Source organism: Coregonus lavaretus, assembly GCF_964263955.1.
Source record: "Coregonus lavaretus genome assembly, chromosome: 13".
Classification (NCBI taxonomy): domain Eukaryota; kingdom Metazoa; phylum Chordata; class Actinopteri; order Salmoniformes; family Salmonidae; genus Coregonus; species Coregonus lavaretus.
Genome location: NC_140000.1, coordinates 1,854,029 through 1,879,190, shown reverse-complemented (window position 1 = coordinate 1,879,190; position 25,162 = coordinate 1,854,029). Strand labels below are relative to the sequence as shown.

The 25,162-nt window shown below is 48.9% G+C and overlaps 1 protein-coding gene across 1 annotated transcript in view; it reads right to left on the bottom strand.

Moving 5' to 3' along the window:
* LOC311140673 (uncharacterized protein) overlaps positions 1-25,162 on the bottom strand; it is a 78,143-nt gene that overhangs the window by 47,159 nt on the left and 5,822 nt on the right. Inside the window, exons 4-15 of the mRNA XM_084175846.1 lie at positions 20,566-25,052; positions 20,257-20,388; positions 18,387-18,515; positions 17,928-18,051; positions 16,692-16,769; positions 15,702-15,799; positions 15,179-15,329; positions 11,860-11,994; positions 8,427-8,555; positions 6,784-8,019; positions 5,947-6,645; positions 5,802-5,850 (exon numbers count right to left, since the gene is read on the bottom strand). Coding sequence (XP_084031972.1) covers positions 5,802-5,850; positions 5,947-6,645; positions 6,784-8,019; positions 8,427-8,555; positions 11,860-11,994; positions 15,179-15,329; positions 15,702-15,799; positions 16,692-16,769; positions 17,928-18,051; positions 18,387-18,515; positions 20,257-20,388; positions 20,566-25,052 — 7,447 coding nt within the window. The remainder of the gene's footprint in view (positions 1-5,801; positions 5,851-5,946; positions 6,646-6,783; positions 8,020-8,426; positions 8,556-11,859; positions 11,995-15,178; positions 15,330-15,701; positions 15,800-16,691; positions 16,770-17,927; positions 18,052-18,386; positions 18,516-20,256; positions 20,389-20,565; positions 25,053-25,162) is intronic.

Genomic DNA, 25,162 nt, shown 5'->3' with positions numbered 1-25,162 from the left:
AGGGGGAGAGAGTAACAGAGAGAGAGTAACAGAGAGTGAGAGGGGGAGAGAGAGTAACAGAGAGTGAGAGGGGGAGAGAGAGTAACAGAGAGTGAGAGAGAGTAACAGAGAGAGAGGGGGTAGAGAGTAACAGAGAGAGGGGGGGAGAGAGTAACAGAGAGAGGGGGAGAGAGTAACAGAGAGAGGGGGAGAGAGTAACAGAGAGAGGGGGAGAGAGTAACAGAGAGAGAGAGGGGGAGAGAGAGTAACAGAGAGAAAGAGAGAGGGGGATAGAGTAACAGAGAGAGAGAGGGGGGAGAGAGTAACAGAGAGAGAGAGGGGGAAGAGAGTAACAGAGAGAGAGAGGGGAGAGAGTAACAGAGAGAGAGAGGGGGAGAGAGTAACAGAGAGAGAGAGGGGGAGAGAGTAAGAGAGAGAGAGATGGGGAGAGCGTAACAGAGAGAGGGGGAGAGAGTAACAGAGAGAGAGAGAGAGGGGGGAGAGAGTAACAGAGAGAGAGGGGGGAGAGTAACAGAGAGAGAGAGGGGGAGAGAGTAACAGAGAGAGAGAGGGGGAGAGAGTAACAGAGAGAGAGAGAGTGTAACAGAGAGAGAGAGAGTGTAACAGAGAGAGAGAGAGGGGGGGAGAGAGTAACAGAGAGAGAGAGAGAGTGTAACAGAGAGAGAGAGAGGGGGAGAGTGTAACAGAGAGAGAGAGGGGGGGAGAGAGTAACAGAGAGAGAGAGGGGGGAGAGAGTAACAGAGAGAGGGGGAGAGAGTAACAGAGAGAGAGAGGGGGGAGAGAGTAACAGAGAGAGGGGGAGAGTGTAACAGAGAGAGAGAGAGGGGGAGAGTGTAACAGAGAGAGAGAGGGGGGAGAGAGTAACAGAGAGAGAGAGGGGGGAGAGAGTAACAGAGAGAGAGAGGGGGGAGAGAGTAACAGAGCGAGAGAGGGGGAGAGAGTAACAGAGAGAGAGGGGGGGAGAGAGTAACAGAGAGAGAGAGGGGGGAGAGAGTAACAGAGAGAGAGAGGGGGAGAAAGTAACAGAGAGAGGGGGAGAGAGTAACAGAGCGAGAGGGGGGAGAGAGTAACAGAGAGAGAGAGTGTAACAGAGAGAGAGAGAGAGTGTAACAGAGAGAGAGAGGGGGGGGAGAGAGTAACAGAGAGAGAGAGTGTAACAGAGAGAGAGAGGGGGGGAGAGAGTAACAGAGAGAGAGAGGGGGGAGAGAGTAACAGAGAGAGGGGGAGAGAGTAACAGAGAGAGGGGGAGAGAGTAACAGAGAGAGAGAGGGGGGAGAGAGTAACAGAGAGAGGGGGAGAGTGTAACAGAGAGAGAGAGAGGGGGAGAGTGTAACAGAGAGAGAGAGGGGGGGAGAGAGTAACATAGAGAGAGAGGGGGGAGAGAGTAACAGAGAGAGAGGGGGGAAAGAGTAACAGAGAGAGAGAGGGGGAGAGTGTAACAGAGAGAGAGAGGGGGGAGAGAGTAACAGAGAGAGGGGGAGAGAGTAACAGAGAGAGAGGGGGGGAGAGAGTAACAGAGAGAGAGGGGGGGAGAGAGTAACAGAGAGAGAGAGGGAGGGAGAGAGTAACAGAGAGAGAGAGCGAGAGGGGGAGAGTGTAACAGAGAGAGAGAGGGGGGGAGAGAGAGGGGGAGAGAGTAAGAGAGAGAGAGATGGGGAGAGCGTAACAGAGAGAGGGGGAGAGAGTAACAGAGAGAGAGAGGGGGGAGAGAGTAACAGAGAGAGAGAGGGGGGGAGAGAGTAACAGAGAGAGAGAGCGAGAGGGGGAGAGTGTAACAGAGAGAGAGAGCGAGAGGGGGAGAGTGTAACAGAGAGAGAGAGCGAGAGGGGGAGAGTGTAACAGAGAGAGAGAGCGAGAGGGGGAGAGTGTAACAGAGAGAGAGAGGGGGGGAGAGAGTAACAGAGAGAGAGAGGGGGGAGAGAGTAACAGAGAGAGAGAGGGGGGGAGAGAGAGGGGGAGAGAGTAAGAGAGAGAGATGGGGAGAGCGTAACAGAGAGAGGGGGAGAGAGTAACAGAGAGAGAGAGGGGGGAGAGTGTAACAGAGAGAGAGGGGGAGAGAGAGGGGGAGAGAGTAACAGAGAGAGAGGGGGGAGAGAGTAACAGAGGGAGATGGGGAGAGCGTAACAGAGAGAGGGGGAGAGAGTAACAGAGAGAGGGGGAGAGAGTAACAGAGAGAGAGAGGGGGAGAGTGTAACAGAGAGAGAGGGGGGGAGAGAGTAACAGAGAGAGAGAGGGGGGGAGAGAGTAACAGAGAGAGAGAGCGAAAGGGGGAGAGTGTAACAGAGAGAGAGAGCGAGAGGGGGAGAGTGTAACAGAGAGAGAGAGGGGGGGAGAGTGTAACAGAGAGAGAGAGGGGGGGAGAGAGTAACAGAGAGAGAGAGGGGGGGAGAGAGTAACAGAGAGAGAGAGGGGGGAGAGAGTAACAGAGAGAGAGTGAGAGGGGGAGAGTGTAACAGAGAGAGAGAGAGGGGGAGAGTGTAACAGAGAGAGAGAGGGGGGGAGAGAGTAACAGAGAGAGGGGGAGAGAGTAACAGAGAGAGAGGGGGGGAGAGAGTAACAGAGAGAGAGAGGGAGGGAGAGAGTAACAGAGAGAGAGAGCGAGAGGGGGAGAGTGTAACAGAGAGAGAGAGGGGGGGAGAGAGAGGGGGAGAGAGTAAGAGAGAGAGAGATGGGAGAGCGTAACAGAGAGAGGGGGAGAGAGTAACAGAGAGAGAGAGGGGGGGAGAGTGTAACAGAGAGAGAGAGGGGGGGAGAGTGTAACAGAGAGAGAGAGGGGGGGAGAGAGGGGGAGAGAGTAAGAGAGAGAGAGGGGGAGAGAGTAACAGAGAGAGAGAGGGGGGGAGAGAGTAACAGAGAGAGGGGGGGAGAGAGTAACAGAGAGAGAGAGAAGGGGAGAGAGTAAGAGAGAGAGAGAGAGAGAGAGAGAGAGAGAGAGAGAGGGGGGGAGAGAGTAACAGAGAGAGAGAGGGGGGAGAGAGTAACAGAGAGAGAGCGAGAGGGGGAGAGTGTAACAGAGAGAGAGAGAGAGGGGGAGAGTGTAACAGAGAGAGAGAGGGGGGAGAGAGTAACAGAGAGAGAGAGTGTAACAGAGAGAGAGAGGGGGGAGAGAGTAACAGAGAGAGAGAGGGGGGAGAGAGTAACAGAGAGAGGGGGAGAGAGTAACAGAGAGAGAGAGGGGGGAGAGAGTAACAGAGAGAGGGGGGAGAGAGTAACAGAGAGAGGGGGAGGGCGCAGTGGTCTAAGGCACTGCATCGCAGTGCTAACTGTGCCACTAGAGATCCTGGTTCGAATCCAGGCTCTGTCGTAGCCGGCCGCGACCGGGAGACCCATGGGGCGGCGCACAATTGGCCCAGTGTCGTCCAGGGTAGGGGAGGGAATGGCCGGCAGGGATGTAGCTCAGTTGGTAGAGCATGGCATTTGCAATGCCAGGGTTGTGGGTTCGATTCCAGTATAAAAAAATAAAAAAATGTATGCACTCACTAACTGTAAGTCGCTCTGGATAAGAGCGTCTGCTAAATGACTAAAATGTAAATGTAAAAATGGGGAGAGTGTAACAGAGAGAGAGAGAGGGGGAGAGTGTAACAGAGAGAGAGAGGGGGGGAGAGAGTAACATAGAGAGAGAGGGGGGAGAGAGTAACATAGAGAGAGAGGGGGGAGAGAGTAACAGATAGAGAGAGGGGGAGAGTGTAACAGAGAGAGAGAGGGGGGAGAGAGTAACAGAGAGAGGGGGAGAGAGTAACAGAGAGAGAGGGGGGGGAGAGAGTAACAGAGAGAGAGGGGGGGAGAGAGTAACAGAGAGAGAGAGGGAGGGAGAGAGTAACAGAGAGAGAGAGCGAGAGGGGGAGAGTGTAACAGAGAGAGAGAGGGGGGGAGAGAGAGGGGGAGAGAGTAAGAGAGAGAGAGATGGGGAGAGCGTAACAGAGAGAGGGGGAGAGAGTAACAGAGAGAGAGAGGGGGGAGAGAGTAACAGAGAGAGAGAGGGGGGGAGAGAGTAACAGAGAGAGAGAGCGAGAGGGGGAGAGTGTAACAGAGAGAGAGAGCGAGAGGGGGAGAGTGTAACAGAGAGAGAGAGCGAGAGGGGGAGAGTGTAACAGAGAGAGAGAGCGAGAGGGGGAGAGTGTAACAGAGAGAGAGAGGGGGGGGAGAGAGTAACAGAGAGAGAGAGGGGGGGAGAGAGTAACAGAGAGAGAGAGGGGGGAGAGAGTAACAGAGAGAGAGAGGGGGGGAGAGAGAGGGGGAGAGAGTAAGAGAGAGAGATGGGGAGAGCGTAACAGAGAGAGGGGGAGAGAGTAACAGAGAGAGAGAGGGGGGAGAGTGTAACAGAGAGAGAGGGGGAGAGAGTAACAGAGAGAGAGGGGGGGAGAGAGTAACAGAGGGAGATGGGGAGAGCGTAACAGAGAGAGGGGGAGAGAGTAACAGAGAGAGGGGGAGAGAGTAACAGAGAGAGAGAGGGGGAGAGTGTAACAGAGAGAGAGGGGGGGAGAGAGTAACAGAGAGAGAGAGGGGGGGAGAGAGTAACAGAGAGAGAGAGCGAAAGGGGGAGAGTGTAACAGAGAGAGAGAGCGAGAGGGGGAGAGTGTAACAGAGAGAGAGAGCGAGAGGGAGAGTGTAACAGAGAGAGAGAGGGGGGGAGAGAGTAACAGAGAGAGAGAGGGGGGAGAGAGTAACAGAGAGAGAGTGAGAGGGGGAGAGTGTAACAGAGAGAGAGAGGGGGAGAGTGTAACAGAGAGAGAGAGGGGGGGAGAGAGTAACAGAGAGAGGGGGAGAGAGTAACAGAGAGAGAGGGGGGAGAGAGTAACAGAGAGAGAGGGGGGAGAGAGTAACAGAGAGAGAGGGGGGGAGAGAGTAACAGAGAGAGAGAGGGAGGGAGAGAGTAACAGAGAGAGAGAGCGAGAGGGGGAGAGTGTAACAGAGAGAGAGAGGGGGGGAGAGAGAGGGGGAGAGAGTAAGAGAGAGAGAGAGATGGGAGAGCGTAACAGAGAGAGGGGGAGAGAGTAACAGAGAGAGAGAGGGGGGGAGAGTGTAACAGAGAGAGAGAGGGGGGGAGAGAGGGGGAGAGAGTAAGAGAGAGAGAGGGGGAGAGAGTAACAGAGAGAGAGAGGGGGGGAGAGAGTAACAGAGAGAGGGGGGGAGAGAGTAACAGAGAGAGAGAGAAGGGGAGAGAGTAAGAGAGAGAGAGAGAGAGAGAGAGAGAGAGAGAGAGAGGGGGGGGAGAGAGTAACAGAGAGAGAGAGGGGGGAGAGAGTAACAGAGAGAGAGCGAGAGGGGGAGAGTGTAACAGAGAGAGAGAGAGGGGGAGAGTGTAACAGAGAGAGAGAGGGGGGAGAGAGTAACAGAGAGAGAGAGCGAGAGGGGGAGAGTGTAACAGAGAGAGGGGGAGAGAGTAACAGAGAGAGAGGGGGGGAGAGAGTAACAGAGAGAGAGGGGGGAGAGAGTAACAGAGAGAGAGAGGGGGGGAGAGAGTAACAGAGAGAGAGATGGGGGGAGAGAGTAACAGAGAGAGAGAGCGAGGGGGGGAGAGTGTAACAGAGAGAGAGAGGGGGGGAGAGAGAGGGGGAGAGAGTAAGAGAGAGAGAGATGGGGAGAGCGTAACAGAGAGAGGGGGAGAGAGTAACAGAGAGAGAGAGGGGGGAGAGTGTAACAGAGAGAGAGAGGGGGGAGAGAGAGGGGGAGAGAGAGAGGGGGAGAGAGTAACAGAGAGAGAGAGATGGGGAGAGAGTAACAGAGAGAGAGGGGGAGAGAGTAACAGAGAGAGAGAGAGAAGGGGAGAGAGTAACAGAGAGAGAGAGAGAGAGACCTACCGTGTGTCTCCTTCTCCACCTGGCTCTTCTTGGGGATCCTGTACACCTCCTGAAGGAGGAGTCACAAACCACACATGTAAATAACAATAATCTCAGTGTGTGTGTGTATATGTGTGTGTTAATCAGTGTTTCCGTGTGTCCTTGCCTTCAGGTCCCTCCAGCTGTCCAGTAACCTAGCAGCCATGTCTCCTATATCCACAGCTCTGAGCTGGGGCTCCTGGCTCCTCTCACTCTCCACATCAGACACACCCTCCTCCTCATCCTGCGAGGGCGTCCCCACCGCCGTAGGCTCCACGGGGACCACCGGAGAGGGAGGTGGAGGGGCCTCCGAGGCTGGGGTCACTACCTGGGCAGTGTCCTCAGTGCCAGGGGCCACCTCCGGGGGAACCTCGGGGGCCACCTGGCCTGGCTGTTCCTGGCTGCCTGGAGCCTTCTCAGCATCTTCAGTCCCGGTCTCTGCTGTGGTGGTCTCCTCCTTCTCCACAGCAGGATGCTCCTCTGAAGGGGTCTCAGTAACTTCCGTCTGAACTGGCTCAATTTGTGATGATTCCTGGACCTCCATGTTGGCCTGCTCTCCCGCCACAACCTCACTCTCCTCCACTGACTGACTTTCCTGCTCCTCTTCTCCGCTCTCCTTCTGTCCCTCACTCCACTCATCTTTCACCTCCTCCTCACCACCCTTCTCATTCACCTCCTCCTCCTGATCTTCAGCGTCTTGGCTCTCAGCTTTGGGTTCTGTGACCTCCATTACCTCCTCTGGTGTCTCCTTCAGCTCTGTGACTGGCTCTTCTGTTGGCTCCTCCGTTGTGGGTGTCTGGGCCTGGGCCTCAACCACCGGCTCGGCCTGGGCCTGGGCCTCAACCACCGGCTCGGCCTGGGCCTGGGCCTCAACCACCGGCTCGGCCTGGGCCTGGGCCTCAACCACCGGCTCGGCCTGGGCCTGGGCCTCAACCACCGGCTTGGCCTGGGCCTGGGCCTCAACCACCGGCTCGGCCTGGGCCTGGGCCTCAACCACCGGCTCGGCCTGGGCCTGGGCCTGGGCCTCAACCACCGGCTCGGCCTGGGCCTGGGCCTCAACCACCGGCTCGGCCTGGGCCTGGGCCTCAACCACCGGCTTGGCCTGGGCCTGGGCCTCAACCACCGGCTCGGCCTGGGCCTGGGCCTCAACCACCGGCTCGGCCTGGGCCTGGGCCTGGGCCTCAACCACCGGCTCGGCCTGGGCCTGGGCCTCAACCACCGGCTCGGCCTGGGCCTGGGCCTCAACCACCGGCTCGGTCTGTGCCTGGGCCTCAACCACTGGCTCGGTCTGTGCCTGTTTGCTGCTCTCCACTGGAGGCTCAGATCGTGAGGCCTCCTCATCCTCCATCTCCTCTTCATCCTCCTCTTCCTCCTCCTTACCGTCCGAGGCCTTGCTGGCGTCCGACATGGCGCTGTCCAGGCTGTTCTCGCTGATCTTAAGGCGACGGTACACGGCCCGTTTGGGGGTGTCACTGTCCAGCTCAGGGCCCAGTTTGGGGGTGTCACTGTCCAGCTCAGGGCCCAGTTTGGGGGTGTCACTGTCCAGCTCAGGGCCCAGTTTGGGGATGTCACTGTCCAGCTCAGGGCCCAGTTTGGGGGTGTCACTGTCCAGCTCAGGGCCCAGTTTGGGGGTGTCACTGTCCAGCTCAGGGCCCAGTTTGGGGGTGTCACTGTCCAGCTCAGGGCCCAGTTTGGGGATGTCACTGTCCAGCTCAGGGCCCAGTTTGGGGGTGTCACTGTCCAGCTCAGGGCCCAGTTTGGGGGTGTCACTGTCCAGCTCAGGTCCCAGTTTGGGGGTGTCACTGTCCAGCTCAGGTCCCAGTTTGGGGGTGTCACTGTCCAGCTCAGGGCCCAGTTTGGGGGTGTCACTGTCCAGCTCAGGGCCCAGTTTGGGGGTGTCACGGTCCAGCTCAGGGCCCAGTTTGGGGGTGTCACGGTCCAGCTCAGGTCCCAGTTTGGGGGTGTCACTGTCCAGCTCAGGGCCCAGTTTGGCGACTGAGGCAGAGGAGCCGTCGGGAGTGTTGAGAGGGGTCTGGGCGCGGGACGTGTTCTCACTGGAGTAGCCGTCCTGGTCAGCCCCGGGGGGCTGGGGGAGGGAGTGTGTGTGTGTCTGGGCCCAGCGCTGGATGAGGCTCAGGACATGACTCTCCTCCAACATGTTCTTAGTGGAGATAGGCAGTACTGACAGGGTCTTCATGATCTGGAGACACAGGGAATGGTCAGTAGTTGGTTAACATACATTTCTTGTTTGGATATTCCTAGGACCTTTGAATTAAAATCATCTGAATTGGTTTAGTCCAAAGTGTATCCTCACATACAGTACCAGTCGAAAGTTTGGACACCTACTCATTCCAGGGTTTTCCCTTATTTTTACTATTTTCTACATTGTAGAATAATAGTGAAGACATCAAAACTATGAAATAACACATATGGAATCATGTAGTAACCAAAATAAGTGTTAAACAAATCAAAATATATGTTATATTTGAGATTCTTCAAATAGCCACCCTTTGCCTTGATGACAGCTTTGCACACTCTTGGTATTCTCTCAACCAGCTTCACCTGTAATGTTTTAAAAGTTCAACCCCAAATGGATTTAACTGTCACCTGAAACTGCAGTTTGATGTTGTTGACACTGTTGCCCTTGGCTTCAGAGAGCTCCACCATGAAGATCCAGAGTAGAGACAGACCGTGATGGTCCAGGAAGTGCTTCAGGCAGGACGGGCTCTGGGTATCCTGTTCATACAAACAACCAAGTCAACATTATGACAGAGAAAAACCTTCCTCCTGAGACTCACTTCAAACCCTTCAGTGCCAATGTATCTGTGGGGTCTCAAGCCCAAATCACACAGAGCGACGTCAACGGCGTCAAACTTTGCGTGCGAGAGTTAAGAGCGTCTATTCACATACACTGTATAGCGTATGCCAACTTGATGTCATGAGAATCCATAATAAACAGTTGTATTTGTTATGTTCGCTATGTAGCCCTTGTGAATTATTGTTGTGTGTTCTTTTGACTCACCTTATATGTCCTACAGGAGCCACCGTACCTGCCTGCCTCTAAACAGTTGTTATACGTTAGAACGTGAGGACAGTTGTAGCTACTACACCCGAGAAGTTCATAAAGAATTTAGCTAGTCTCGTTCTTTCTACATAGAGTTCCTCGAGTTCCCCAGCCGTAGCCTGCCTAAGCTAATGCCTGATCTAAATCAACACAGGTTGGCATAACGCTATTGTTTTCAAATATGTCCAGTATTATTGGCACTGGCATCTAAACTTAACACTAAATATACACGTTTTAACTATACATGTCACAATTCCAGACGTAACAATGCAGTCTATTTTCTGGCAATTTATCCGTTAATTTTACCAGCATTGCTTCGCGCAGCCGCGAGAAAAATAGACTTGCTTTCTAATTTGACGCGCTATGACACCGTTGACGCTCGCGGCCCATCTGATTTCTCTCATTCACTACCGTGCATTCTAATTCCAGCGTGTTCACGCGCATAAAAATAATTTTCGTTTGATTTGGGCTTTTAATTCAAATGTATTTATCCCCTCAGGTGCAATTAAGGAAGGCAAGTCAGAATAAATGTTTTTATAATAATCCTAACACAACACCCTCCACATAATATCATACAGTACACAACATACATCACTCCCCAATACAATACACCCCACACAACATACATCACTCCACAATACAATACACCCCACACAACATACATCACTCCACAATACAATACACCCCACACAACATACATCACTCCCCAATACAATACACCCCACACAACATACATCACTCCACAATACAATACACCCCACACAACATACATCACTCCCCAATACAATACACCCCACACAACACATACATCACTCCCCAATACAATACACCCCACACAACACATACATCACTCCCCAATACAATACACCCCACACAACATACATCACTCCCCAATACAATACACCCCCCCACACACACACAACACATACATCACTCCCCAATACAATACACCCCCCCACACACACACAACACATACATCACTCCCCAATACAATACACCCCCCCACACACACACACATCACTCCCCAATACAATACACCCCCCCACACACACACACACACACATCACTCCCCAATACAATACACCCCACACAACACACACAACACATACATCACTCCCCAATACAATACACCCCCCCCACACACATCACTCCCCAATACAATACACACCCCCCGATTTTGCAGGTTTTCCTACTTACAAAGCATGTAGAGGTCTGTAATTTTTATCATAGGTACACTTCAACTGTGAGAGACGGAATCTAAAACAAAAATCCAGAAAATCACATTGTATGATTTTTAAATAATGAATTTGCATTTTATTGCATGACATAAGTATTTGATCACCTACCAACCAGTAAGAATTCTGGCTCTCACAGACCTGTTAGTTTTTCTTTAAGAAGCCCTCCTGTTCTCCACTCATTACCTGTATTAACTGCACCTGTTTGAACTCGTTACCTGTATAAAAGACACCTGTCCACACAATCAAACAGACTCCAACCTCTCCACAATGGCCAAGACCAGAGAGCTGTGTAAGGACATCAGGGATAAAATTGTAGACCTGCACAAGGCTGGGATGGGCTACAGGACAATAGGCAAGCAGCTTGGTGAGAAGGCAACAACTGTTGCCGGAATTATTAGAAAATGGAAGAAGTTCAAGATGACGGTCAATCACCCTCGGTCTGGGGCTCCATGCAAGATCTCACCTCGTGGGGCATCAATGATCATGAGGGATCAGCCCAGAACTACACAGCAGGACCTGGTCAATGACCTGAAGAGAGCTGGGACCACAGTCTCAAAGAAAACCATTAGTAACACACTACGCCGTCATGGATTAAAATCCTGCAGCGTACGCAAGGTCCCCCTGCTCAAGCCAGCGCATGTCCAGGCCCGTCTGAAGTTTGCCAATGACCATCTGGATGATCCAGAGGAGGAATGGGAGAAAGTCATGTGGTCTGATGAGACAAAAATATAGCTTTTTGGTCTAAACTCCACTCGCCGTGTTTGGAGGAAGAAGAAGGATGAGTACAACCCCAAGAACACCATCCCAACCATGAAGCATGGAGGTGGAAACATCATTCTTTGGGGATGCTTTTCTGCAAAGGGGACAGGACGACTGCACCGTATTGAGGGGAGGATGGATGGGGCCATGTATCGCGAGATCTTGGCCAACAACCTCCTTCCCTCAGTAAGAGCATTGAAGATGGGTCGTGGCTGGGTCTTCCAGCATGACAACGACCCGAAACACACAGCCAGGGCAACTAAGGAGTGGCTCCGTAAGAAGCATCTCAAGGTCCTGGAGTGGCCTAGCCAGTCTCCAGACCTGAACCCAATAGAAAATCTGTGGAGGGAGCTGAAAGTCCGTATTGCCCAGCGACAGCCCCGAAACCTGAAGGATCTGGAGAAGGTCTGTATGGAGGAGTGGGCCAAAATCCCTGCTGCAGTGTGTGCAAACCTGGTCAAGACCTACAGGAAACGTATGATCTCTGTAATTGCAAACAAAGGTTTCTGTACCAAATATTAAGTTCTGCTTTTCTGATGTATCAAATACTTATGTCATGCAATAAAATGCAAATTAATTACTTAAAAATCATACAATGTGATTTTCTGGATTTTTGTTTTAGATTCCGTCTCTCACAGTTGAAGTGTACCTATGATAAAAATGACAGACCTCTACATGCTTTGTAAATAGGAAAACCTGCAAAATCGGCAGTGTATCAAATACTTGTTCTCCCCACTGTACATCACTCCCCAATACAATACACCCCCCCCACACACACACACAACACATACACAACACATACACAATATAACAACTTATTGGGTCTTGACTGATTCTGAAGGATACAAAAATAAAAACAAACTGAATACCTTTAACTGAAATGTGTGCGTCCCAAATGACCAGGGCCTGTAAATATAGTGCACTATAAAAGGAAATAGGGTGCCTATGTGTTCATTTGTGGTGGGTCAGGTGTGCTTACTTGGATAAGTTTGAGGCAGATGAGTTTCTGCTCCATGGTCTCCACTCTGACCATCAGCCTGCAGAGAGATACCACCTCCTTCTCATCGTACAGACCCTCCCCGTTCTCCAGCAGAGCCTCTAGCTCCTCATCCACCTGGAGACACAGCAGACCAGCATTAACACTCAGCAGTAACAGGACAGCTACACTGGCAGACCAGCATTAACACTCAGCAGTAACAGGACAGCTACACTGGCAGACCAGCATTAACACTCAGCAGTAACAGGACAGCTACACTGGCAGACCAGCATTAACACTCAGCAGTAACAGGACAGCTACACTGGCAGACCAGCATTAACACTCAGCAGTAACAGGACAGCTACACTGGCAGACCAGCATTAACACTCAGCATTAACAGGACAGCTACACTGGCAGACCAGCATTAACACTCAGCATTAACAGGACAGCTACACCGGCAGACCAGCATTAACAGGACAGCTACACTGGCAGACCAGCATTAACACTCAGCAGTAACAGGACAGCTACACTGGCAGACCAGCATTAACACTCAGCAGTAACAGGACAGCTACACTGGCAGACCAGCATTAACACTCAGCAGTAACAGGACAGCTACACTGGCAGACCAGCATTAACACTCAGCAGTAACAGGACAGCTACACTGGCAGACCAACATTAACACTCAGCAGTAACAGGACAGCTACACTGGCAGACCAGCATTAACACTCAGCAGTAACAGGACAGCTACACTGGCAGACCAGCATTAACACTCAGCAGTAACAGGACAGCTACACTGGCAGACCAGCATTAACACTCAGCAGTAACAGGACAGCTACACCGGCAGACCAGCATTAACACTCAGCAGTAACAGGACAGCTACACTGGCAGACCAGCATTAACACTCAGCAGTAACAGGACAGCTACACTGGCAGACCAGCATTAACACTCAGCATTAACAGGACAGCTACACCGGCAGACCAGCATTAACAGGACAGCTACACTGGCAGACCAGCATTAACACTCAGCATTAACAGGACAGCTACACCGGCAGACCAGCATTAACAGGACAGCTACACTGGCAGACCAGCATTAACACTCAGCAGTAACAGGACAGCTACACTGGCAGACCAGCATTAACACTCAGCAGTAACAGGACAGCTACACTGGCAGACCAGCATTAACACTCAGCAGTAACAGGACAGCTACACTGGCAGACCAGCATTAACACTCAGCATTAACAGGACAGCTACACTGGCAGACCAGCATTAACACTCAGCAGTAACAGGACAGCTACACTGGCAGACCAGCATTAACACTCAGCAGTAACAGGACAGCTACACTGGCAGACCAGCATTAACACTCAGCATTAACAGGACAGCTACACTGGCAGACCAGCATTAACACTCAGCAGTAACAGGACAGCTACACTGGCAGACCAGCATTAACACTCAGCATTAACAGGACAGCTACACCGGCAGACCAGCATTAACAGGACAGCTACACCGGCAGACCAGCAGTAACAGGACAGCTACACTGGCAGACCAGCATTAACACTCAGCAGTAACAGGACAGCTACACTGGCAGACCAGCATTAACACTCAGCAGTAACAGGACAGCTACACCGGCAGACCAGCATTAACACTCAGCAGTAACAGGACAGCTACACTGGCAGACCAGCATTAACACTCAGCAGTAACAGGACAGCTACACTGGCAGACCAGCATTAACACTCAGCAGTAACAGGACAGCTACACTGGCAGACCAGCATTAACACTCAGCAGTAACAGGACAGCTACACTGGCAGACCAGCATTAACACTCAGCAGTAACAGGACAGCTACACTGGCAGACCAACATTAACACTCAGCAGTAACAGGACAGCTACACTGGCAGACCAGCATTAACACTCAGCAGTAACAGGACAGCTACACTGGCAGACCAGCATTAACACTCAGCAGTAACAGGACAGCTACACTGGCAGACCAGCATTAACACTCAGCAGTAACAGGACAGCTACACTGGCAGACCAGCATTAACAGGACAGCTACACTGGCAGACCAGCATTAACACTCAGCAGTAACAGGACAGCTACACTGGCAGACCAGCATTAACACTCAGCAGTAACAGGACAGCTACACTGGCAGACCAGCATTAACACTCAGCAGTAACAGGACAGCTACACTGGCAGACCAGCATTAACAGGACAGCTACACTGGCAGACCAGCATTAACACTCAGCATTAACAGGACAGCTACAGTAGGTTTTTAGCTGCTACACTGGTAGCGTGAGCAGAGCGCAAGCCACTTTATCAAGTGTTCTCAGGCGTGAATCGCACCAAATTCCTGAAAATAGAACAGCGTAGCAGATTACGATGAGGACTTGAGCCTCCATTGCCAAGGTTTCACAGAACTAAAATAGCCGGTCCTTTTGTGTTCAGTAGCAGTGTTATTTATGGAAAGGAGAAGCCACTGGAGCTCTCAGAGCAATTAGCCTAAAGCCAGTACAAACCGGACCCGTATCTGCCTCGCTAGACCATGGCTACGTCTCAAATGGCACCCTATCCCCTATATAGTGCACTACTTATGACCAGAGCCCTGATCAAAAGTAGTGCACTAAATAGGGAATAGGGTGCCATTTGGAACACGGAACATCACTGCTGCGGGTTTCAGCAGATAATTCGATTGGAGTTATGAAATAGCTCAAAAACGTTTTTAAAATATATACATTTCCACACTATGAGGTTGGAATAATACTGTGAAATTGTGAACATTATGATAAATGCCATTTTAGTGTAAGAGCTGTTTGAAAAGACCGCCTGAAATTTCAGCCCGTTTTGGTGGGATGGAGTTTTGGCGACATCACCAGGTGGAAAATGAGTTCCAAACCTCTCTGCCAACAACAGGTAGTTTTCTCCTCTCCGCTCAGACCACTCCCAAACAAAACAGTCCAAGCTAAATTCTTGCTTGAAAAATTGCTCTTCGCTAAGAAGCTATTTGTTTGTTTTTGACCATTTTAATTGAAAACAATCAATCACAGTAAGGTACTTAATTGTTACCTCAGAAATGATTTGATATTGAGATAAAAACGGCTGCATTGGACCTTTTAATATTCCGTTTGGTTGATAGTGACATGAACTCCACAACAACTCACTTCCCTAGCACCTGTTCAGAGACAGCCAGTACTAGGTTTGCCAACATTTTGATAATTTCTTTGTTGGAAGATTCCCAGATTTCCTACTTATTCCAGGAATCTTCCAAAACAGGATTTATGGAAAACCTGGGACTCTTGGGAGTGCCAATGCCAAACCTGACCCACACACTCACCGTAGTAAGTGCATTGCTCACGGAGGTGTCCTTCTTGCGAGGGCGCTCTTTCTTCATCTTCCCCGCTGCTGCTCTTACGCTGACCCGGTTCTCCCCGCCCAGGAAGCCTCGGCAGCTGGGAGCCCCACAGAAGCACTTCTGGGCCTCTTTCCTGGTGTGTACAGAGGAGGAGGAGTAAAGCACTACATCATAGCTATATGTCAGTCAAGAGAGCAACAGGGGCTTATCATAATTTTATATGCTTTCAATGACTACAACAGCAGGGTGATGCATTAAAACAATGACTACAACAGCAGGGTGATGTATTAGAACAATGACTACACACAGCAGGGTGATGTATTAGAACAATGACTACAACAGCAGGGTGATGTATTAGAACAGAGTGTCAAACATTGTTACAACAGACATTTAAAATCCAAAAGAGAAGCTAATGCTAAATGGCATCCTATGGGCCTTGGTCAAAAAATAGTGCACTAAAAAGGGAATGGGGCGTCATTTGGGACGCAGATAGAGAGACACTAACCCATATCTCTGGAACTGGTAGTCGAAGGTAAGCTCTGTACCAGCCGTGACGGTCCTGGAGGTGAAGAACCCAACTCTCAGCTGGCCGTTCACAGTCCACTGAAATACAGACACAAAGAAATGTCAGGATAAAACAAACATGGTTTTTCACTTTGCCGATAAATACTTTGTTGAGGGAAAGTGTACTTGAGACGACTGATGTGTCGTCTCACCTAGCTATTTTAAGATTAACGCACCAATTGTAAATCGCTCTGGATAAGAGCGTCTGATAAATAACTAAAATGTCAAATGAAATCACAGATTGAGATGCAGTTCCCTGGTAGAGTAGCCTGAGTGCCAGTGTGTTTGTACTATAATGCAGACTTCCTGTCACTCATTGCCATATTTGGCTTGACAACCACATCAACGGAGCTGGCAAGAACACAAACAGATCTGGAACCAGGCTAAAAGTAGAACAAAGTAGAGGCAAATATTGTTCTGAACCAAGACAAATGAACCGTCCAGTGAAAATCTCACTTTTAAATGCTCATACTCCGTTAACTCGTACGCAAATAATGTTGTTGACTCGTCCTATACTTCTATGTGGCCGAAGCATAAATGAGGAAAAAAAAAAAAAAACTGGAAAACAAACTTAAAAAACCCCTTCTTAAACTTATATCTCAAACAGACCGTTTCAAAAATGCTTGCTATTTCCTCAGAGGATGAGGTCATGTTTTTGTCCGAGACGGCTAATTGGCTGAGCTGGAAAATCAGCTGTTTACTCGTCATGAATATTTTTTCTGAGCGGTATACACCCACACCAATGTGTTGTTGGGGTAAGCCCACACCATTCAAAACACAGAAAAGCTGCTTTTTAACATAGGTAATTACCATTTTTTGGAAGGAAACCGATTGAACTCATTGTAATTCATTATAGATCCTATTTCATAGAAATCTGGAAACCCTGGACAGATACCGCAAAGGACCTCTCTCTGGCCCCCAGGCTATATACCTTCTGCGTCTCACAGTTGGGCTCACAGCTGTGGTTCATGAAGCGAGAGCAGTTCCCCTTCAGTGTGGCGTCTATGATCTGAGGAGACACAGAGGAAAGGAGTTCCAGGTAACCTTCCACATTACCTGTCAGTTGTAAACGATAGAACACTGTGTGCATCCCAAATGGCACCCTATAGCCTACATAGGGCACTACTTTTGACCAGAGCCAAATCAGGGTGTCATTTGGGATGCAGCCTAAACTTGTGGGCTCTGGTCTGGTAGTGCACTTTACAGGGAATAGGGTGCCATGTCGGACGCAGCCTATACAGTGGCTTGCGAAAGTATTTCACCCCCCTTGGCATTTTCCCCCATTTTGTTGCCTTACAACCTGGAATTGAAATGACTTTTTGGGGGGGTTTGTATCATTTGATTTACACAACAAGCCTACCACATTTAAGATGCAAAATATTTTTTCTTGTGAAACGAACAAGAAATAAGACCCAAAAAAAAACAGCACACTTGAGCGTGCATAACTATTCACCCCCCCCCCCTAGCCACTGGGAATTTTGCCCATTATTCAAGGCAAAACTGCCTTTCAGAACAGGTGTATATATACACTGAGATCATGTGACAGATCATGTGACACTTAGATTGCACACAGGTGGACTTTATTTAACAAATGTTGTGACTGCTGAAGGTAATTGGTTGCACCAGATCTTATTTAGGGGCTTCATAGCAAAGGGGGTGAATACATATGCACGCACCACTTTTCCGTTATTTATTTAGTCTAATTTTTTGAATCAAGTAATTTTTTTCATTTCACTTCACCAATTTCGACTATTTTGTGTATGTCCATTACATGAAATCCAAATAAAAATCAATTTAAATTACAGGTTGTAATGCAACAAAATAGGAAAAACGCCAAGGGGGATGAATATTTTTGCAAGGCACTGTAGCTGTCTGGTTTAGACTTTGACTGCCTTTGTTGATGAAAAGTACATTCTAAAACCAACATGCCCACTGGTAGACATTATGTATTTTCAAAGGAAAAACTGGTTGCAAATATGTATTTTCAAAAGGCAAAACTGGTTGAAAATATCATTTAATTTCAACCAGTTTTGCCCACCGAATGGGCAACAGGCTTTTACCTTTGACAAAGGCCTAGCTCCAACCAACTGAGCTAGTCCTAGTCCCCATTTCAGGAGTTCAGTGCACTATATGTATGGAAGGGGCGTCAATGTTCCAGTGGTCTCACCTCATTATTCTTCAAGGCCATGAAATAGTAGTGGATGTTCTTCATGCTAGCGTACTTTTTCACCCGCGTCTTGAACTCCTTGTGGTCCAACACCTCTCCGCAGTACTCCAGCACAAACGTGTTTCTGAAATTGTATCAAACACTGAAAAAATTAGCAAGACTCCTTTGTGGCGCCACTCTTAACTTTTATGAAATCAGAGTGCAGCTTTTAGGGCAATGACCAGGGCTCAATCTCATTTTGTCTTTTCGCAATTACTCGCATCCTATCGCCACGCCTCCTTCTCAACCGTATTGGAGAAGGTCCAAGGGGTTTCTCTCAGAACTTCCTCTCCAATGTGTTTTGAGGAGGCGAGGAGAAAGGATGCGAGAAATCGAGGAAAGATCTATTGAGAACGAGCCCTGGGTGCTAGTTATAACATGTTCTATCATGAATCAAGGGCTAAGATCTAACAGCCTTACGGCATCAGGTCCCTGGCCGCCCTCAGTCCCCAGCCCTTTTCTTCAGTCAGGATGACCTCAAAGTCTGCATGCTGTTTCATCTGGAAGCGTCGGTTGGAGCAGTATCCTGTATTCAGGCACCGCGATGAGCTGCAAAGACAGGGACATTACATTTTTTTATTATGGCCATTTAGAAGACGCTTTTCTCCAGAGCAACTTACAGTCAGTGCATTCAACTAAGTTAAATAGGCAACCACATATCACAGTCATTGCGAACCTTCCTCATAACCTTCCTATGTTTCAAGATGAACTGGTAAAGGACCAATGATAAAACTATACTACAGTGCCTTCAGAAAGTATTTATCCCCTTGACTTATTCCACATTTTGTTGTTACAGCCCGAATTCAAAATGGATGAAATAGATTTTTTTTCTTCTCACCAATCTACAAACAATACCCCATAATGACAAATTGAAAACATGTTTTTAGAAAATCTTGCACATTTTGGAAAATTAAATACAGAAATGTCTAATTTACCTAAGTATTCACACCCATGAGTCAATACGTTAGAATCGTTTTTTGGCAGCAATTACAGCTGTGTCTTTCTGGGGAAGTCTCGAAGAGCTTTGCACACTTGGACAGTAAAATATTTGCACATTCTTTTAAAAATTCTTCAAGCTCTGTCAAGTTGGTTGTTAATAATTGCTAGACAGCCATTTTCAAGTCTTCTCATAGATTTTCAAGCCGATTTAAGTCAAAACTGTAACTAGGCCACTCAGGAACATTAAATGTTGTCTTGGTAAGCAACTCCAGTGTATATTAGGCATAGTGTTTTAGGTTATTGTCCTGCTGAAAGGTGAATTTGTCTCCTAGTGTCTGTTGGAAAGCAGACAACCAGGTTTCCCAAGGATTTTGCCTGTGCTTAGCTCCATTCCGTTTCTTTTAATCCTAAAATGCTCCCTAGTCCTTGCCGATGACAAGCATACCCATAACATGATGCAGCCACCACCAAGCTTGAAAATATGAAGTGGTACTCAGTGATTTGTTGTGTTGGATTTGCCCCGAACATAAAACGTTGTATTCAGGACATTAAGTTAATTTCTTTGCCACATTTATTGCAGGTTTACTTTAGTGCCTTATTGCAAACAGGATGCATGTTTTGCAATATTTTTATTCTGTGCAGGCTTCCTTCTTTTCACTCTGTCATTTAGGTTAGTATTGTGGAGTAACTACAATGTTGTTGATTCATCCTCAGTTATATTTTATCACAGCCATTAAACTTTGTTTTAAAGTCACCATTGGCCTCATGGGGAAATCCCTGAGCGGTTTCCTTCCTCTCTGGCAACTGTTAGGAAGGATGCCTGTATCTTTGTAGTGAACGGGTGTATTGATACACCATCCAAAGTGTAATTAATAACTTCACCATGCTCAAAGGGATATTCAATGTCTGTTTTTGTATTTACTTGTACCCATCTATCAATAGGTACCCTTCTTTGCGAGGCATTGGAAAACCTCCCTGGTCTTTGTGGTTGAATCTGTTTGAAATTCACTGCTCGACTGAGGGACCTTAAAGATAATTGTATGTACAGAGATGAGGTAGCAATTAAAAAATCATGTTAAACACTATTACTGCGCACAGAATGAGTCCATGCAATTTTTTACTCCTGAACTTATTTAGGCCATAACAAAGGGGTTGAATACTTGTTTCGTCAAAACATTTCAGCTTTTCATTTTTAATTAATTTGTAAACATTTTTAAAAACATATTTCCACTTTGACTTTGTGGGGTATTGTGTGTAGGCCAGTGACACAAAATCTACTTTCTGAAGGCACTGTCTATGATCTGCTTTACAGTTTGGTATTACCAGGGTGATGCAAAGGAGAAGAACTCACCACTCGATCATCAGCAGACGGTTAAGGCAGTCCTCCCCACAAGCCATCATTCCACGAGACCGCTCCTCCCTCGAGAGCATAGAGCACTCACACTGCATTCGCTTGATGTCTCGATGAGACTTGTTCTTCTTCCTGTACAGATCAACAGAAATCCCTCAGTGGTCATTACTCTACAGTCAGATACTTATGCTGAAGTCATATGATGATCTCGCGTTTTACATTTTGTACAACTAATTTATAATATAAACACCGTTTTGATGACTTTGCATGCCAACTATAGCAAAAAACAGAAGTGGAACAAAATCTCACCGTTCAGTCAGATACAGGTTTTCCTCAATCAGGTCAAAGTATGGTGGCATCTTCTTAGACCTGGCCATCTCCCTCCAGTTGCTGGCGTCCCGGAAGTCCCTCAGACTGAGCAAAGGACGTTGCACCTCGGCCTGACCTGGAGTCTCCCTGGAGTCTTTGGAGACCTTGGGGAGCTCCCTTTCTGCCAGTCGCTCCCTTTTGCTAGCGAGCCCAGGTTCTGCCTCACTGTCCGAATCTGACTCCATTTCTGGACGCCTCTTCTTGGGAGGACCCCTGCCTCTGTGGGGCCTCGAGTTGTCCTTGTCTCTGGGAGGTTCAACTATGGCAATGCTCTCTGGAGTGGCGTTGACAGAGCCTCTGCAGTTGCTGCTTATTTCATGGGCTTGGACGAAGGCTAGCGAGCCTGGAAGGTTGGGACCATTGCATTCCACAGCTAGTCTACTAAGGACTGCTGGTTTCCCCTCACTGTCCTCATCACAGTCATTAGTCAGGGAGTCAGGATGGACTTGACCAACAGGCTCCTGGTAATGTGTTGCAGGCACATGGAGGTAGACCGGTCTGCAGGTGGGTTGAGTAGTAGTTGGTAGTTGGGTCCAGCAGGCCCCGTTGTCTGCCCTGTACACCTGCCCTAAAGAAGAGTTCCCTGGCTGTTGAGTGTTGGGATGCTGTTGTGATGCCCCGTGGCTGCTGTCAGGCTGCTGGTACGTACTGCTGGGCTGCTCCGGCTGTGTGAAGTCCCAGCCCAGACTGCCCAGACTGCTGTTGAAGTCATCAGAGCTAGCAAAGTCTCCATGTTGGTAACGGGACAGCATCCCACCACCCCTGCCACTCTCATAATGCTGTGGATGCCCTGTCTCAGACTGCCTGAAGGAGGTCTCAAGGCTGTGGGCAGCAACCTGGCTCACCGTTGCTGCACCAATCTTTGGTCTCTCATGGGCACTGCTATAAGGATCCTTATAAGGCTGGGCATCGGTGGCATTGGAGCCCTCGAGCTGGCTGGTGCTATCTACCATATTGCTCTGTGATTGATACACCATGCTGTCATGTAAAGAGAGACTTCCATCAACACAAGCATTACTGGCCTGCCTAGTGCTCTCACACATGGTGGGAAAGCCTCGATGTCTCTGCTGTGGGCTGACTCTGCTTGTGATCTCCTTCCTGTCCAGGTCACCCTCTTGGCCACTAGCCCCGTTAGCGTGTTGTTGACGTCCTGGGCTAGTGCTTGGAGTGCAGGGAGACACAGGCTTGTCTGTTGTGTCCGAGTGAGTTAGGGTGGAATTCTTTGGCACAACCACCACAGACTGCATCCGTTTCACAGCAGCACCGCAGTCAGAGTCCGACTCTGAATCGTCAGAGTCACTGTCCTCGCTTTGGCCTACACCGTCCTGGCTCGACACTGGTCTCTTCACCAGTTTGCTCTTGTGAGCGCCATCTTTAGATTTCCCTTCATTGCCGTCGCCATTCCTACCCTGCTCCCTTCTAGCGTTGTCTACATGTGAGGTATTATTTAAAAGTGAGGGATCTCCATCCATTTGGCTGATGTGGGGTTTGATGTCTGAATGGTCATTGCTGGTTTCACAGGTGCCTGGTTGTGCAGTTGGGTTTGCGGACTCCGACTGGTCTTTCCTAAGAGATATTGGTACTGAGCTGTGTTCTTGTGCGATGACAATTTCTTGCTTAATCGTTTTGGAATGCAACTCAGCTTCCCATTTCAGTTGACCCTTTATCAGAGATGGCTCTTCCTGGCTGACGTCTTTAGAAAACTCAATTCTCTTGACGGAGATTACCTTTTTCACAGCAGGTTTACTTTCTTGGGAAGGCCATTTCTGAGGATTATCACTGTCTGAGGTGTCTTGTCCAACAATATCCCAACGCGATCTTTTTGTTTTACCTCTGTTTTTCCTCAAACTAGAGTTCTGTTGTTCAGTCTTGTTGGGAAATTGTTGAGGTTCAGGACTAGAGGGTTCAGATTTGAGAGGGACGCTTGTGCAAGACTGCATCTTGATATTCACATTTCTACTAGAATAGACAGTATTTTCTGGTTTAGTGTTCTCCTTAGGGTGGTCTCTGACAGATACGTCTACTGTAGATGGTGATGACTTTGACCCAACTGAACCTTGAAAAACAGTCTTATCCAGGCTGGGTATTACTCGGTCATTACTGCAGGAAAAGCTAGAGTTGGCTACATCATCCGGCTTCTCGGTGGATCCCATTTGGGGGTCTACACGCTGTGCATCTTCTTTTTGTTCAGAGCAAATGCTTTTATTAACATTGTCAATGTCCCCTACGGCAAATGTTTCACATAATTGGTCTCCACTAGAGGTGTTCGGTAAAGTTGCTGCCGAGACATTCTGAACCTCAATGCAATGATTAATATTCTCATTAACTAGATCCAACGCTGGTTCTCGCAATCTGTGAGTTGGATCACAATTTGAAGGTAACGACAGAGTTGGTTTTTGTAAGTCTTTATCTTGGGATGTGATGTCATCCATGTTGCCAACGTCCTCCCTTTGGCAAGTATCTGCTAGCTGGGAATCTGCTCCACCTTTGTCATTTTTGCTCTGAGAGTGAGCACCAGAAGGGGTTTCATGGGTTTGTATATTATTTGGACTGTGAAATGTGTCGTTTGATTGTCTATTAGATTTCAATGATGACTTGGAGGCGGACATTTGCTTAGAGTCTGATTTACTGTTGGAAGATGTCCATGCCCCTTCAGAGCCAGAAGAGCGATCAGAGCCCTGTGACTGACACTTCCCTTTGTGAGCTACCTCAAATTCACTAGAGCTGCTTTTCTGGAGACTTTTGTCCGATGTTTGAGAGAGGGCATGTGGACTGGAATGAGTGGATCGAACACTGATGTCCGGCTTGTAGTGGGTGTTGGATTTCCTGTGATTAGGTTCTCCTTCAGGAGAGCACTTTTGGAGAGAATCGGAGTCAACAGTTCTCTTTGAGGCCCTCTCAGACTTAGAAGATTGTGTTCTTTTATCTATCTCTGAAGAGTGAGGGGAATCTATATATTTCGAGTCTCGTTCAGATTTCGAGTCTCGTTCAGATTTTGAGCGAGATGAGGATAACTTTGAATCTCTCTGCAAGCTAGAATGGGTGGACGACCTGCTGGAATCACTTGTTCTAGTCCGAGTTCTTCTGTGGTCATCTTCAGAGTCAGAACTGTCGCCGCGGACTCTGCTGCTATCAGTCTGAGAGCGAGAGCTGCCTCTCCTCTCTCTGTATGGAGAATTTCTGTGACCTCCTGACCTCCGCTCAGAGTCATGATATGACCGATCAGACCGTGATCCTGACCCTCTCTCGCTTCTAGATCTCTCAGATCTGGAACGTGTCTCAGGTCTAGAACTCGTCCGGGGGCCTCTTGATCTGGACCTTGACCGACTCGTAGTCCTTTTGCGGTCTTTGTCAGAGCGGGAGGACCGCGAGGGTGTGTGCTTTGATTCTCGGTCAGACTTGGATTCTCGGTCAGCGGTTGACCTTAATTCTCGGTCAGACTTGGATTCTCTGTCAGATTTGGATTCTCGGTTAAACTTTGAGTAACTACAGGTCCTTTCGTCCTTCTCAGAACGTGTATGGTGAGAACTTTTTTCTGTTTCCTCTAATTTGGAGCGAGAAGAGGATATCCTTTTTGCATCCTTACTTCTACTCTCCGACTTTGCTGTGGCCTTGGGTTCACCCGATTTGTGGCTGGAAGACGTCTGCACTGAATCAGCATCAGATTCTGAGCCAGGGAGTGTGCCGTCTGACCGGGACCGGATTGGTATGTTTTCTGAGGCGTCTTGCTGCTCCGTTACACTGGAACCGTTTACATCCACTTTCCCTACGTGGGAGGAATCAGTCAGCTCCTTGAGACCGAGGTCCGGCTTCACATCAGATACATGAGTGAGTGCATTCTCAGAGGGGCACTCACTGCCCATGTTCTGAACACTGTTCTGAGACTGGGATGGTCGTGTTGAGGTGACCGTTTCAATTTCACCTGAAGATTTCATTAAAACCTGTTGCTCGGAAGGGGGTGGATCCTGTAAGACAACGCTGGTTATGGGACTCTCTTCAATAACAGATACACTGAGAATCTGTTTCTTGAAGTGCATCTTTCCCAAGTCCACTTTAGGTTTGGGGACTGAGGAGACCGCCGTCTGAGGCACAAGGGTCTCTGCTACTGGTGTGGGCACCGACAAGGGTGGCTGCATTTGCTCATTTTTACTTTCCGTATGCTGCCCTGCTCTGTCCTGAGAGAGTGAGGTTGTAGGTGACAGGACAGAGGGAAGTTCAGCAAGAGATTTTTCCTGACTGGGAGGGGCCAGGAATAAGTTCTGCAGAGGTTTCTTTGTGAGAGAGAAGCTGAAGGACACTTTCTGGCGACCCTGGTCATCCAGGTTCACCTTCCTCTTGGTTCCTTTAGGCAGGAGATGGCTGGACAACATCACTCGAGGAGAGAGGCCTTTGAGTATAGCTGCCTTGGTGAGGCCCTCAACCTTGACCTGTACAGGGAACAAAATAAGTAGACGTTACCATGGCTATAATTTGAGGAGAAACTATTACTGTAAACCAAATCATGTGACCTATCATTCAGTTTCCCAAATGTAATTTC